Genomic DNA, 15,301 nt, shown 5'->3' with positions numbered 1-15,301 from the left:
TTGGGATCTCTTGAGAAGCCTTCTGGAGCATGTTCGATAGCTCTTTCAGGTAAAACTGTTTGCATGAATGTCTTAGACAAATTCTATACCAACTCTTGGATCATAGACTCTGGTGCTACTGACCATATGACCCCCACATCTCAACTCTTCCAAGCCTATACCCCATGTCCAAGTAATAGAAAAATTATCATGGCCAATGGCTCTTTAGCTACCGTTGCAGGGATTGGTGATATACATATCACACCTAGCCTTATCCTTAAAAACGTTCTTCATGTACCCAAACTGTCAACAAGCATTGTGTCCATCCAAAAATTGACTCATGATCTCAAATATTATGCTGTTTTTTTCTCTTCTTATTGTGTTTTTCAGGAACAGGACTCAGGGAGGAGGATTGAACTTGCTAAGGAAATGAGCGGTCTTTACCACCCTGAACCATCCCAGAAAATTAGGAGCAATTTGTCTTCATCTTTCCTTGATTCCTCGAACAAAGATGTCATTGGCTGTATCACTTACGTTTCGGTCATCCCTCTTTTGGGGTTCTAAATATAATGTTTCCTCATTTATTCCAAGGATTAGATATTTCTGAGCTTCATTGTGACATTTGTGAATTGACAAAACATACCCGTGTATCTTTTCCTATTAGCAATAAAAGAAGTTCTCATCCTTTTCATCTGATTCATAGTGACATATGGGGTGCTTCCACTATACCTAATGTTTCTGGGGCTCGTTGGTTTGTATCCTTAATTGTTGATTGCACCCGGGTTACATGGCTCTTCCTTCTTAAACAAAAATCTGATGTTAGCACTGTTATACCTAATTTTCATTCAATGGTTCAAAATCAAATTGGGGTCAAAATAAAAGACTTTAGGACATACAATGCTAGGGACTACTTCAATCAAATTCTATCACCTTACTTTCAATCACATGGGATTATCCATGACTCATCATGTGTGGACACACCCCAACAAAATGGGGTAGTTGAAAGAAAGAATGAGAGCATTTACTCAACACCACTCACTCAACACCACTCGAGCATTACTATTTCAAGGGAATGCTCCTAAGTCTTATTGGGGAGAAGCCGTTCGTACTGCCACATATATGATCAATAGACTTCCTTCCCGTGTGTTAGAAAACAAAAGCCCCATAGAGGTCCTAAATAGCTTCTACCCTCACTTCATAACCTCAAATGGCCTCACTCCCAGGGTATTTGGGTGTACTGCTTTTGTTCATGTCCACAAACAACATAGAGGGAAGCTAGATCCCAGAGCCATCAAATGTGTTTTCCTAGGTTACTCCTCCACTCAAAAATGATATAAGTGTTACAATCCCTCTACCAGAAAATTTTACATCTCTGCAGATGTCACTTTCACAGAAAATAAATCCTTTTTTTTTTTCTAAGTCCTCTCTTCAGGGGGAGATTTCCATGATGGAAGATAATACTTGTGAGCCCTTTGAACCACTTAAAACCCTTGACCTTCCACATGTGCCAACCCGTGTTGTTGAACCTGAATCAACTCTCCTCCTGTTCCAACTGAACCCGAGTCCTCTGAACCAATCACATCTGAGTCACCTGATCCTGAACCTTATCATCTCCTACTCCAACCAGTGTCACTCACGATTTCCCAAGATTTTCTCAGGTGTAGTCAAGGAGAAAAGCCGTTCCTGAACTGACACAAGTTCAAGAATCCAATCCACTATATCCACTATTTCACTATGTATCTCTCAAGCGCCTATCACCAGCTCACACAAGTTGTGAGTTTGAACACCATTGTCATTCCTAACAATGTGTCTGAGGCATTGTCAAAAGGGGAATGAAGGGACACTATGAAAGAGGAAATGAGTGCATTATAAAAGAATAAAACATGAGAGATCGTTCACAAATCGAAGGAAAAAAACATTGTTGATTGCAAGTGAATTTTTATATTGAAGTACAAGGCTGTTGAATCCCTTGAAAGATATAAAGCAAGGTTAGTAGCCAAAGGGTACACTCAGACTTACGGGTGGATTATTAGGAAACATTTGCTCCAGTTGCAAAAATGAACACTAGGAAAATCCTGTTATCATTGGCTGCTCACTTTAATTGACAACTGCTACAGTATGATGTTAAGAATGCATTCCTTCATGGTGACCTAAATGAGAAAATCTACATGAACATCCCTCCGAGATTTGAAGGGGACACAGGTAACAAGGTGTGCAAGCTCAAAAAGACCATTTATGGGTTGAAACAATCTCCTAAAGCATGGTTTGATAGATTTGCAAGAGTCATGAAGGAATCTGGGTATAAATAAAGCCAAGGTGACCACACTCTTTTCATTAAACATTCAGTTGTAGGGGGAGTGACTGCTCTTTTAGTCTATGTGGATGACATCATAAAGAATGGAAATGATGAGAAAGAGAAGCATGAATTGAAGCTGAGACTAGTAAAAGAATTTGAAACAAAGGAATTGGGGAAATTGAAGTACTTCCTCGGTCTTGAGATGACATATTCCACACAGGGGATCTTCATATCTCAGCAGAAGTACGTGATTGGTTTATTGGCAGAAACAGGGAAGACTGGGTGTAAGCAATTCTCTACTCCAATAGATCCAAACTATAAGTTGGGAGAAGCTAAAAAAGAACCAGCTGTGGATAAAAGAATGTACCAGAGATTGGTTGGCAGACTCATATACCCTGCTCACACTCGACCAGACATAGCATATTCTGTAAGTATGATCAGTCAATTCATGCATGATCCAAGAGAACCTCATCTTCAGGTTGCCTACAGGGTACTGCATTACTTGAAAGACAATTCGAGAAAAGGAATCTTTTTCAAAAGGAATGACACTCTTACTCTGGAAGCCTACACCAACGCTGACTATGCTGGCTCCCTAGTGGATAGAAGAGCAACTACACGATATAGACAAGATATTGCACTTTTCTTGGAGGCAACCTAGTGAAATGGAGGAGCAAAGAGCAAAATGTAGTGGCAAGGTCATCTGCAGAATCAGAGTTCATGGCTATTGCTCAAGGATTATGTGAATTACTGTGGCTGAGAATCATTTTGGATGATTTGGGAATCCAATGGGAGGGTCCTATGAAGCTCTACTGTGACAACAAGTCAGCTATTAATATAACTCATAATCCTATACAACATGATAAGACAAAACATATTGAAATTGATAGACATTTCATCAAAGAAAAACTAGAGGAAGGGTTAGTGTGTATGTCTTATGTTCCATCAGAAAAACAATTAGCCGATGTTCTAACAAAGGGGCTGAACAGTTCAAGTTTTAATGATCTTGTATCCAAGCTGGGAATGGAAGACATCTATTCCTTAGCTTGAGGGAGAGTGTGGAGATGTGTCTGAGATGGAAATAAGGTTGAGAGAATTAAATCTAATTCCTTTAATTAAGGGAATTAGAATTAATTGGTAATTCCTTAAATTAAGGGAATTAGATTTAATTTGTAATCCCTTAAATTAAAGGAATTAGTGAAATAGTTTCCTAGTTTTTCTACTTGTAATCTCCTATATAATACCTTGTATTATCAATTCAAAGAAGTAAGTGAAATACAAAATTATTTATCTGATTTCCCACAAAAGTGTTCATCGTTAAAGTTACAAAATGACTATTTGAGACAAATAAAGTTAGATATTTCAATTTTTGGAGAGATAATTGACAATTAATCACCAATAAATTATCAAATAGAGAGATACGATTTGTAGTGGTTTGTTCCTGTGACCTACATTGACTGTGCAGAGTAGGGGTGTAAACGAGCCGAACACGAGCGAGCTCAGGCTCAGCTCGTGTTTGCCTCGTTTATATTTCAAGCTCAAAAAATGTTTTCATGTTTGGCTCGTTTGCTTAGCGAGCTGAACACGAGCCGTTCACGAAAAAAGAGTCATTTTGACAACCCTAATCACGTAGTCATAAGATGTTAAGGATTGGGGCAGGGCAAGATTTAAGATATCATTTGAATCTAATATAATAATTTTTATTCTATTTTCTTAATTAATACTTTTAATTGATTATAAATCTTTGTAGCCTTATACTCAACGGAATCCCAAAGTTTCTTTTTGTTCTAAACATCATTAAACCTTAAGTTCGTTTCTCAAGGAATTTTCTAACCATCACTAAATGAATTGTCATGCTATTTATTGGAGCATTTCCCTTTATCATTGATTTTGAGAGGTGAACAATCATGCCATTATGTCAACAATCATATGGGGATTGCTTTTTCCAATTATGATTTTGGTCAATATCTTGTAGACTACATTGATAGGCATCTTTAATGTTTTCGTTTTTAGCATGTAGTTGTTAAGTGAAGAGCAAATCTTGTCCTAACAGATCTTCTACCTTAGTGGCTGATTAATAATTACGGAAATTTACATGCACATCACTCAATTCTTATGTATTCCCTATCTAACATCCAAAGTTTGATATTTACACTTACAACACCTCGGTGTCATAAACCTATGCATGAAAATATGTTTTTCACTTTTAAAAAGTTGTGATGGTGATATTTTTGACATGATGTTGAAGATTTGAGTGGGATGCAATATGAATGTTTGTGTTAAATATATAAATACATAAGACTTGTATTGTATGTATGTAAATGCCTCTTATAATTATTGTGCGTGCCATCCAATGTATCCTGGTAAGCAACTTAGCCAATGAAATTTGACCTTAAAGGACTTTGCCTCATTGGATTATTTCCTTTACATCTGCATGAAATAACTTTGATAGTTGATATCTTATTTTTTGCCTCTTAATGTTTAACACGCGTATGTTATTTGACTCATTCATCAAGAGTGGATAAATGAATCAGCCTTGGTAATGCTTATTAAAACTATCATATGTAAATGACACAAGTTAACTCATTTCAAATATCTGTTGTGACAATATTTGTAATTCAATATAAAATACATGGAGGTTACGGTGCCCTCAATTTAAAATATTATGATTGGAAACATTTTTGCTCTCTGTACAACTATTTGTCATATCAGCCAATATTTTATATATTTATATGTTTAAATACTTACCACTTTTTGATTTGCATCTTTTGATCAAAATTATGATTTATATCATTTTAAGATTATGTATACTTGTTCTTTTTTGCTTCTATAGCACAAAAGCACTTCCATAATAGATTTTTCTTTCACAATCAATTCGGTTTGCCAGTTTTTATAATAATTTTCTGTAGTTACACAATTACATTATCATGTCCGCTTGTGAACCATAGTCTCAAACATTTTATTTGTTTTAAAATCATTGAAATAATTTTGAGTCTTTGAATGATATCTTTCCATCTACAACAATCCAACAATCTATGAAAAACAACTCTACATCTACTGTAATCCAACAATCTATGGACGTGAACATTTTATTTTTGCTCTTTAGTTAATTCTAAATTCTAGAATTGAAGATTACTTTTTTATTTATTTTTATGTTGATTGTTATTTTTTATTTGCGTCATCTTACTTTTTAGCACATGATAAAGAATTAATATTCAGTCATACAAACTCTCCTTTTACTTTCCTATATTCTGATTTTAATTTTAAAGGTAATGTCAGATTCATTAAGGCGATACTTCTTTCATGGATGATGGATCTTCAATGTAGAGAAACCCTTGCCAAAATTGAAACTCAAACTTCATCCAGTAAGCGTGTGATACGAACAGGTTAATTTTTCACATAAATCGGGGGAAATAAATATTTTTCTTTAATAGCACAAAACAATACATTTCAAATACATAAAGAAAAGCACCTATATTTCAAGAGGAAGTCGATCTCTCCCGAACCGTAAGCTTAAGACCCAAGACAACAATCTTATGCATAATCCTAACTATAAATTTATTGGCCCTATTTATACCCCACAATAATAAACAACAAAAGATTAAATTGCTCTTTCAGGCTTGCTGCTAAAGTAAATATTCAAATTATTTGGCGGGCTTGGCGTGACAGAAGGTGTCGTTGGTGTCAGCATAACATAATTCCCCTCCCAATAATACGTTTTGTCCTTAAGGTGGAAAAGAAATGAAATTGTTGCTCGATCAAGTCGTTTGGCTCGTATGTGGCATCATCATCTAAAAAACCTTTCCATTTAATAAAAAAATTCGTAGTAACCCTCATGCATTCGAAATGATATTTTGTGTACATCCTTCGCCGCATCCAAATCTAATGACATCCTGATTTAAAGTCAATCTTTGAGAGTACCACAACCCCAAATAACTCATTCCGTAATTCATCAATCACGAGAACCTCTGCCAACTTTGTATCACGTGTCTCTTCCATGCTATGCAACTCGATCAAGAATCCGAATCCTGCATCCTGAATTGCCATCACTATGGTCTTGATAGTCACCAAAATCTTGCACAAACTGAGGTTACCGCAAAGCGCAACCATATTGTCTTCATCCTGAATACTCTATAGTGTCGAAGTCAGTCGCAACACTCTCACTTTCTTAGCTTCATTTGTTCCGTTCTCTTCATTACTTCTGAATTGCTTTCCTTCCGTAAAACTACAACAACAAAAGACACTGGCGCAGTTGGATGCAACCCTCTGTCGTGGTCCCATCCATCATGGTTCTCTTTTTTAGGTTGAAATTTTTTGAATCGATCTTCTTCAGCCCCGATCTTAGTTTAGATATAGATGGGGATGTCAATAGTAGAATTCAAGTTGGTTGGTTGAAGTGGAGAAATGCTTCGGGCCTTTTGTGTGATAGAAAAGTACCGCTTAGACTGAAAGGAAAATTTTATAAGACGGTGGTGAGACCTGCAATGCTCTATGGCGCTGACTGTTGGCTTTTCAAAGAGAAGCATAATAATAAGCTAAGTGTTGCCGAGATGAGAAAGATTAGGTGGATGAGTGACTTTACACTTAGAGAGACAAAATGCGAAATGAATATATCTGTGATAGGGTTGGTGTAGCTCCTGTGACGGACAAAATTAGAGAAAGTCGTCTTAGATGGTTTGGTCGCATTAAACGTCGACTATCTGATGATCCGATTAGGAGAGTAGATGTTTTAGATTCGATTTGTGTTAAGAAAGGCAGAGGTAAATCTAGGAAGACTTGGGCTTATTGTATTAAAAATGATCTTAATTTACTAGAACTAAATGAAAATATGACACTAAATATGATGCACTGGAAAAAGAATTCATGTAGCCGACCTCACGTTGTGGGATTTAGGCTTTGTTGTTGTTGTTGTTGATCTTCTTCAGCCCCGAGATGCAAATTATCCCATTTCGGTTGCTGCTGTTCGTTCCAAACCTCCATATACCTTCCAAATGCTGCCGCTCGATTATGCTCCTAACTCTTTCACTCAATCTCCTTGCTTCTATTTGTTCCCGTCGTCAGAATGTCGTGCTATGCTGTCCAAGTGCTGTCATTTAAGTCCGCTCACGATTTCTTTGCTCGATTCCACGAATCCATATTCGTCAAAGACAATGATGCCACCATTGGTGCCACACAAATCCTTAAGTTTATTATTGCCCACATCCTCTCTCGACGTCGTAGCTTGATCTTGCGGTGGCCGGCGACTTTACGTGAAACTTCGTGATCTTTTTCATCATTTCTTCTAAAGTCGTGAATCTTCTCTCCATGGATAAGAGCTGCCCTTCAATGGACAAGAAAAGTTTATCTACTCTTGATCTGATTTGACTCACATCTTTCTCTAATTTTTCTTCTAGAATATCTATTTTTTGGCTGTCATTACTCCCACGAGAGTTTTGGATCATGAATACGGAACTTCTGTTATTTTCGTTATGTTTTTTCTCTTTTATTTTTGAAGGAGTCGCCAACCTGTCGATCATCGTATATTTCGATTCTTCGAAAAAATCTCTCTTCCGGGTCATATGCATTTCCCAGAGAAGAGAAGAATTGAAAAAAACAGATATACAACAAATATGACAGACAAAAGAAAAAAACAAAAATATGGAGAGTCTACGTATAATATACATTGCAAGAATAGGTTAAGTATGTCCGTCCAAACAAGGTCGGGTGGAGGCGTCATAAACCAATATTCACGAAAAATACCTACATAGGCTACCCATAACCAGAGATTCACTTGTGGATGCCTGTTCTTGGGTCAAGAGTACTCTCAAGGGGATGTGTCCCACTTAGTTAATTACATCTTGGGGGATACCCAATAATACTCTCGATAAAAGGTGTTTCGCTCGTATTATCATAGACTTGGGAAATTCAGTTATCAAATGAAGGTTATTTTGTGTGGGAACGCCCATATGCTTCAAAGCTCTGCCTAAGCCATTGGGCAAAGAGCTAGTCTCTCACATCCCAATTAGGTAGCGGTTTATTGGCATATGATACCTAAGTAATAACCAATAATCATCCCAATGGGGGTACCCTAATATGTCAAAGCATATCTGGGTTGTAAAGACAGGTGGCAAATGGTCGTATTCCAAATGGGCAGTAGCTCATCGACATCGAGCCGTCAAAATGATACAAACGAAGTCAACACGAGCGAAATTACTTAACACGGGTAGTCAAAGAAAAGGGAGGAGTAATCCTTAAGAGGTGGTGGTAGCCTAGTCAGGGGATCACAGACCCGTCATCCCAAGCTACTAAGTCCATAAGCCTATTTGGTCGTGAAGGTAGTCAACTCAACATGTCCCAAGTTCCCTGGTTAGCAATCCGTGAATTGCGTCGTATCTTATGACTATAAGCTGGAGCTGCAAGATGTGGAACTTACACCTGCTAAAGTGATAATGATGCCTCAGGATAGAAAGAGAGGTGGAGGTTCAACTACAAAACTGAAAATGCTCCGAACGAGAGGACTTATGCCTTGTCTGGGAGCCTCCTAAAGATCTAGGCGCACTAGACAACCTCCTATAAGGTATGCTGGGCTAGTGAGATTGAAGAAGCACGAGAGCTTCTCATCGGGACATGCAAATATGAATGCAGTTATCTAAAGTGATCCTTAATTATTGTGAAGACACTATTAATTATGACTTGAGATATGACCATGCTATGCTATCTGTTTTAAAACCGGCCTGAAGACCATCTAGAAAAGTAAAAGCAAGTTTTGAAAATCATGAATATTTTAATTCTAATTTTAATTTATCTCGAATGTTTTATTTAAGATTTTTCAAGTAGAGCATAGATTATATTCTCTGTGGAATCTCAGATGCACAAAAATAAATAATGGAAAACAATCCAGGCATGCAGACATGCAAATGATAACAAAACAAACTAAACAAAATAATAAAACATATTCTAGAAAAAAAAAAGGTCAGCAACATATTCCAGAAAAAAAAAAAGGTCAGACTCCGCATATACATGTCTGCTTCTAATTCTATACATTAATATCAAATGCAGAATTAAAATACGGGGCACGAACATCTACTTCTGGTCCCCTACACGTGGTTCCCGCACCAGAAAAGACACCCATATTTTATATTCTAGTGATATTGAATTGGGAGCTATGGTGGATAGAAAATTTTTTAATTTAATCTCATACCTGAGTCAGCAACATATTCCAGAAAAAAAAAAGGTCAGACCTCGCATATACATGTCTGCTTCTAATTCTATACATTAATATCAAATGCAGAATTAAAATACGGGGCACGAACATCTACTTCTGGTCCCCTACACGTGGTTCCCGCACCAGAAAAGACACCCATATTTTATATTCTAGTGATATTGAATTGGGAGCTATGGTGGATAGAAATTTTTTTAATTTAATCTCATACTTTATATTCTAGTGATTATTCCTTAGAAGATAAATTATTGAACATATCTTCACATCGTATATCATTCTTTCTAAGTTCAAATTTTGAAAGTGACAAATATTGGGCACAGACATCTACTTCTGGTCCCCTACATGTGGTTCCCGCACCAGAAAAGACACCCATATTTTATATTCTAGTGATATTGAATTGGGAGCTATGGTGGATAGAAATTTTTTTAATTTAATCTCATACTTTATATTCTAGTGATTATTCCTTAGAAGATAAATTATTGAACATATCTTCACATCGTATATCATTCTTTCTAAGTTCAAATTTTGAAAGTGACAAATATGAGTTGTATTAACAACACGATCATTTTTCTCTTAATGGATTAATTATAAGATGCAATTTTGTTTGGAGATTAGGCTATATTGTTAAGTGTCAAATTTTTAAGAGAACATAGTCCAACCACTTTTGATAGCGACTCATAGCAAATTTTGACGTTATAAATTTCATGGCATGTATAGCAGAAAAATTTACTTTCGGTCATATGAAACGATGCTCTAAAGTACCAATTTCTTTTGTTTTTAATGGGACTTGGGGGGTGTAAATGAGTTGAGTCGAGTTAAATTTTGGTTTAAGCAAAAGCTCATATAATTATTGGTTTGATAAAACTCGAGCTAGAGGTTGGCTTGTGCTCATTTAGCAAGTTTGAGCTCAAATCAAGTAAAGTAGTCAAGTGCGTACTCAAATTGAATACTTGAGCTCAATTGAAAGCTCTTGCTTCGATCAATTTTTTTGTTCAATTTTAATTTTCTAAAATTTTAGTTGACAATTAAAATGAGTTAATCAGTAAAAATAGATCTTTATTAAAGTTAATCAAGTTGATTCGATGAGATCTCAGACAAAGCTCCAGCTCAAACTCGAGCTTGTCTAATAAACAAGCTCGAATCTAGGCTCGAGCTTGAACACATGACTTGTTAAGGTCGGCTTGCGTGTTTTTTTTAATAAAGTCAAGTACCAGTAGGCTTGGCTCATTTACACCCTAAATGAGAAATATGTGGATTTACCTTTTCTAACAACCAAGCTTGTTTCTATATTGCTGCAGAATAAACTTCTACTAAGAGAATAGTTGGTTGTCTTTTGTTTGTTTAAAGATTAAGATTTTTAATTTTGAGGTTTATTTTTTTTGTTGGATTTTTCGACTTTTTGACTTGGCTTTTTGGTGGCAAATGCTACCATCATTCCATGAGGACCTTCACATATGTTAGTGCACATTTATTTTTTTTTTGGTTAGTGCCACTCTTTTTAGATGGAAACTAGCTATAAGTGTTGGTGAATGACTTTTTGTCTTGGACAAACCCCATATTGAATGATCCATCATCCTCACAAAAAAGTAATCGCAGCTTTATAATCATCTTGAAAATTTAACTGAGAATCGGGGTAAAAATGGGAGTTTGTATGACTTTATTCCCTTATTTTACATTAAAAAATAAGGTGAGAAAATGCATATAAATAGTTAGAGAAATAACTATGAAGGAAAGAAACAAATCTGGAAATAAACAAATCTGGAAATCAGTATTTAATTCTGGAATCCAGGATTAACTACACAATCAAAGTTGGATGTTGCCATCCATGAATTGCTATTTTATTCAAGTGAAAAATTGATACCTAAAGATTGTTGGATTGTTGTTGATGAAAATTTGTTCATGTAAATCTGGGCTCCTGCGGATGGGAAATTGCAGACCACAAATTTAAATTATTTCAGCATGAATATATATCTTTGTTCTGGTCGGGCGCATATTATAATCTTTAGTTACGATCCTTTGACCATTTTTCAGATTCTCCATTATTTGGGTTTAGATCATGCAGGGCATATTGGAGGCCGTCACAGGTATACTCCTACCTTTTCTCTTTTCAATGTTTATCTGAATCTATATTGTTAGATGAATCATCTAACTTGTTGCTTATAACCTGAAACTCAGTTTGTTGATGGCTTCTAAGCTGAAGGAAATGGATGATGCTATTAGATTGATTCACACACATAATGCTCTGAATGGAGATGATTATGGAAGGCACACACTTTTGGTTTGTATCCAGTGCCTTGAACTTATCTGGTTATGATGAAATGATAGCTCATCGACATCGATGTTAGTATTTGCCAGTGAGAGTTTTTCTACTCTTAAACTGAAACTCTTAAGAAGCAAGAAGTAGCTTTCTGGCATTTTAAGTATTTATAATCTCGAGCACTTAAGTTTTGTAAAGTTTAATTAGGAAAAAAGAGTTATCATGATTGAAAATGGGGTTTGTGGATTATCTAATAATCTCAATGTTTATATAATAAATGAATGAACGAATGAAATGTTACTGAGGAGACCAGCATGGTCCACTTAATATAAAAAAGAAATTTTCCTAAAGAAAAGCTTATGCCAACAATCATTCCAATGTCGAAGAGTGATTATTAATTAACTCCAGATTGTTACATGGTATAAGAACTTATATGGACTTACAACATTAGTAATATGTCTGCTAGTTTTTCTAAGTTGGAAACATGACGAGTGATTATTTATCACAACCCAACTCGGGGCTTGGAATTAACTAAGGCGGGAATACATGGTCGGACGGTCAAATTTAATTTTCTATATTTCTAATTATACCACTAACAATTTAATATAAAAAATAATTGAAAAAGTCATTAAATGAAACAATTTTAGTAACAAATAAAAGTTACCTTTCTAATTGCTGAACTCTTCTTTTGTGCTCGTTAGTTTCTCTAGCATTCATCTATTTAAAAGCTTAAATTTGAAAAAAAATATTAAAACAACATAATGAGTTGTCTAAGATAACACAGGGGTAATCATTATTCTAAACTATAGTAACCCAATGAAAAGAAAACAATATGCATGTTGGTCTTTTAAATTATTTTTTATTTAATATTAGTATCAATTTAAGGATTTAAACTCATAATTAAAATGAGGAATTTGAACTATAATTAATTAAAATATAATTAAGTCATACGAGATAAATTTATTCGATGCTATATTTTATATTATAGGTGGTAACTCAAAGGACACGACGTAAGTTGGGAACCAAAAAACCTTTTAGAATCAAAGTGAGTAATTATGTTTTTAAGTTACAATAATATTTTTTTGTTTTTAAATATATCACTACTTACAATTTTTTTACTATTATGTCTTGTATCAATGAGATTAAATAATATAGTACTCTTCATATCCTTAGTCATGAAGTATGCATGTTAAAAAATTGCATTATAATTTATTTAAGAAGAGGTTTGATGACTAAATTATATGAAAATTCTAGTCTAGATGCATATATATCAGTTTATTGCATGATTTATAAATTTAATAAGACTGCATTTATTCATCAATAGGCTGAGGTAAAATATTTCAAAAGAAAATAATATATGTTATGAAGAACGAAGTAGTGTATATATGAATGCTTGTTTGTGCATGCTAGAGTTCACTCTCTTATGTTACTTGTAAGGGACGTTGGTGTTCCTGCGCTCGTAGATATTATCCTACTGCTCAAGATAATTGTGACATTTAGATTGCTGACTGTTGTGCCAATGAGAGAATATCAGTCTTGGGAGAGTATGTGTTTTTTCATCTTAGACAATTGTGCAACTTATATCATGAATTTCCGCATCGACGGGATAATATAAGTCAGGGGTGTGTTAGGTTTTGACGTTGCTTCTAAGACAAATATGAATGTTAATAATATGAAGTAAATGTAAAGTTAAAGGTTAAATCTTAAAGAATATAATTAAATTTAATACATATTAAAGTATAAGTTTATTCTATTAAGAAAATGTCACCGACACATACATTAGATTATTATGAGTTTTTCATAGAAATATGAAAGATTGACATATATATTGTTTTTTTTGTTAGGTCATTGTAGTTTCGAAGTGTGATTTCGCCTGAGTTATCTTAAATAATTTATTATATTGTTTTAATATTTTTTTCAGGTTTAAGTTTTTGAACAAGAAAGATTCTAGAGGAGCTAATGTGTATAGAAGAAGAGGCTTATAACTAGAAATGTAATTTTTATTTGTTAATTAAAATATTCCCTTTAGTGGATTTTTTGATTAATGTTTTTATATTAAATTGTCCTTGATATAATAAAAAATATAGAAAACTTATTCCATTGTCCGACCGTTTGTTACCGCCTTAGTTAATTCTAAGTTCCGGACTTAGTCGTGACATTATCTTTTTTGATTGAATTATTTTCTAAATGAAGTGACATTCATCTTCTATATGCTCTTTAATGAGATTCAAGATTATTAAAAATATAGATGACAACATGATTGACACAATTTAATATTATGATTTGTGCAACTAAGAACTGAATTTCTTTACGAAGGTTTTGATGCACATCATTTCACATGTAAACTGTGCTATGAAATGATCCATGGGGTAGGAGAGTGAGAGTGACCAAGAAGAGATCAGATAGCACATTTGAACTCTCTTCGTGCATATTTTTGAGAGAGAGAGAGAGAGAGAGAGAGAGAGAGAAGTGGCATGAATATATGAATCATTATCGAGGCATTAAGCAGATCAAATCATTTTTATGGATATTGATTATAAAGATGTGTATAGCTTGGTGCTTAAGTGCGACGAAACCACAACCATGTGCCACTAGCTAATTGGAATGACATGCTTATTTTTGGGACTTTGCATTCTTACATATTTAATTGCCTTAGCATAACATCATCAGTAATAATCGTTTTAAAATTATTATAATTATAATTAGATGAGTATCTTGTTTTATTGTAGACAAACATTTCCAAACCAAGATTTATGGGTATATTTATAGTATATTCAATGAATTAATGCACAAAATAAAATGATTTTTTTTTGGGCATGAAATACTACTTGTGTGGGTAGTATTTTAAACATAGTTAATCACATGATTAATGAAAGGAACAACATTTGTATACTCTGGTTGATTGGCTATGGCAAAGTACGAAGTCGTGCACTTTTTTTTTGAAGCATGAAGTTTTTGGTGTAAACTAGAATATATCAAATGATTGATGAACATGTGTAAAGTTTTAACATAAAAGGGAAGCCTTAGCCAAGCTAAATTAGATATTATTGTGGCATTTACTTATGCTGTGGTGGTTGATATCTTGCAAATATTTTCCTGTTAGGTTACTGTGGAATTACGCTCCTTATTATTATTTACTTTAATTTTATTTAGTACTTGCTATATTTAGTCATAGTATAAAAGGGTAATTCCTTAATTATAGGTATTTATGTTTATTCCATAGTTATAGGAATTACTTAATTGTAGGAAGATTTCTTTCCTCTTTTTCTCTTGTACTCGCCTATTTATAGGTGAATTATCTATGTATTCATTGAGAAAAAGAATTATTCAAAATTCACATGGTATTAGAGACATCAAAGGGAAGCCTCTCTAGCTCGGCTTGATCACGACCCTTCTCTCCCGCGATCATCCTTGTCCGAGCGCTGCCCTAGTTTGCGCCTGCTCCGATTGTCCGCATCCGAGCACCGCTTCTCGTCCAATCGACCCATCGCGCCTCTCTGCGATCGTTCGCAATCTTCGCAATATCCCGCGATCTCTCGCGATCTCGCGATCTCCCGCAAGTGTCCGCTCT

The 15,301-nt window shown here is 34.8% G+C and overlaps 1 protein-coding gene across 5 annotated transcripts in view; it reads left to right on the top strand.

Moving 5' to 3' along the window:
- LOC110024982 (GPI ethanolamine phosphate transferase 2) overlaps nucleotides 1–15,301 on the top strand; it is a 56,103-nt gene that overhangs the window by 13,793 nt on the left and 27,009 nt on the right. For all 5 annotated transcript variants that reach the window (XR_002294067.1, XM_020725199.1, XM_020725201.1 and 2 more), the window contains 2 exons: nucleotides 11,505–11,557; nucleotides 11,649–11,751. Coding sequence is in view for 4 of the 5 variants with exons in the window: in XM_020725199.1 (XP_020580858.1) it covers nucleotides 11,505–11,557; nucleotides 11,649–11,751 (156 nt within the window). In the remaining variant the exon portion in view is untranslated. The remainder of the gene's footprint in view (nucleotides 1–11,504; nucleotides 11,558–11,648; nucleotides 11,752–15,301) is intronic.

This window comes from Phalaenopsis equestris, unplaced genomic scaffold (genome assembly GCF_001263595.1).
Source record: "Phalaenopsis equestris unplaced genomic scaffold, ASM126359v1 Scaffold000287, whole genome shotgun sequence".
NCBI lineage: Eukaryota > Viridiplantae > Streptophyta > Magnoliopsida > Asparagales > Orchidaceae > Phalaenopsis > Phalaenopsis equestris.
Note: the sequence above shows the minus strand (reverse complement) of the source record. Positions and strands in the feature narration are given on the sequence as shown.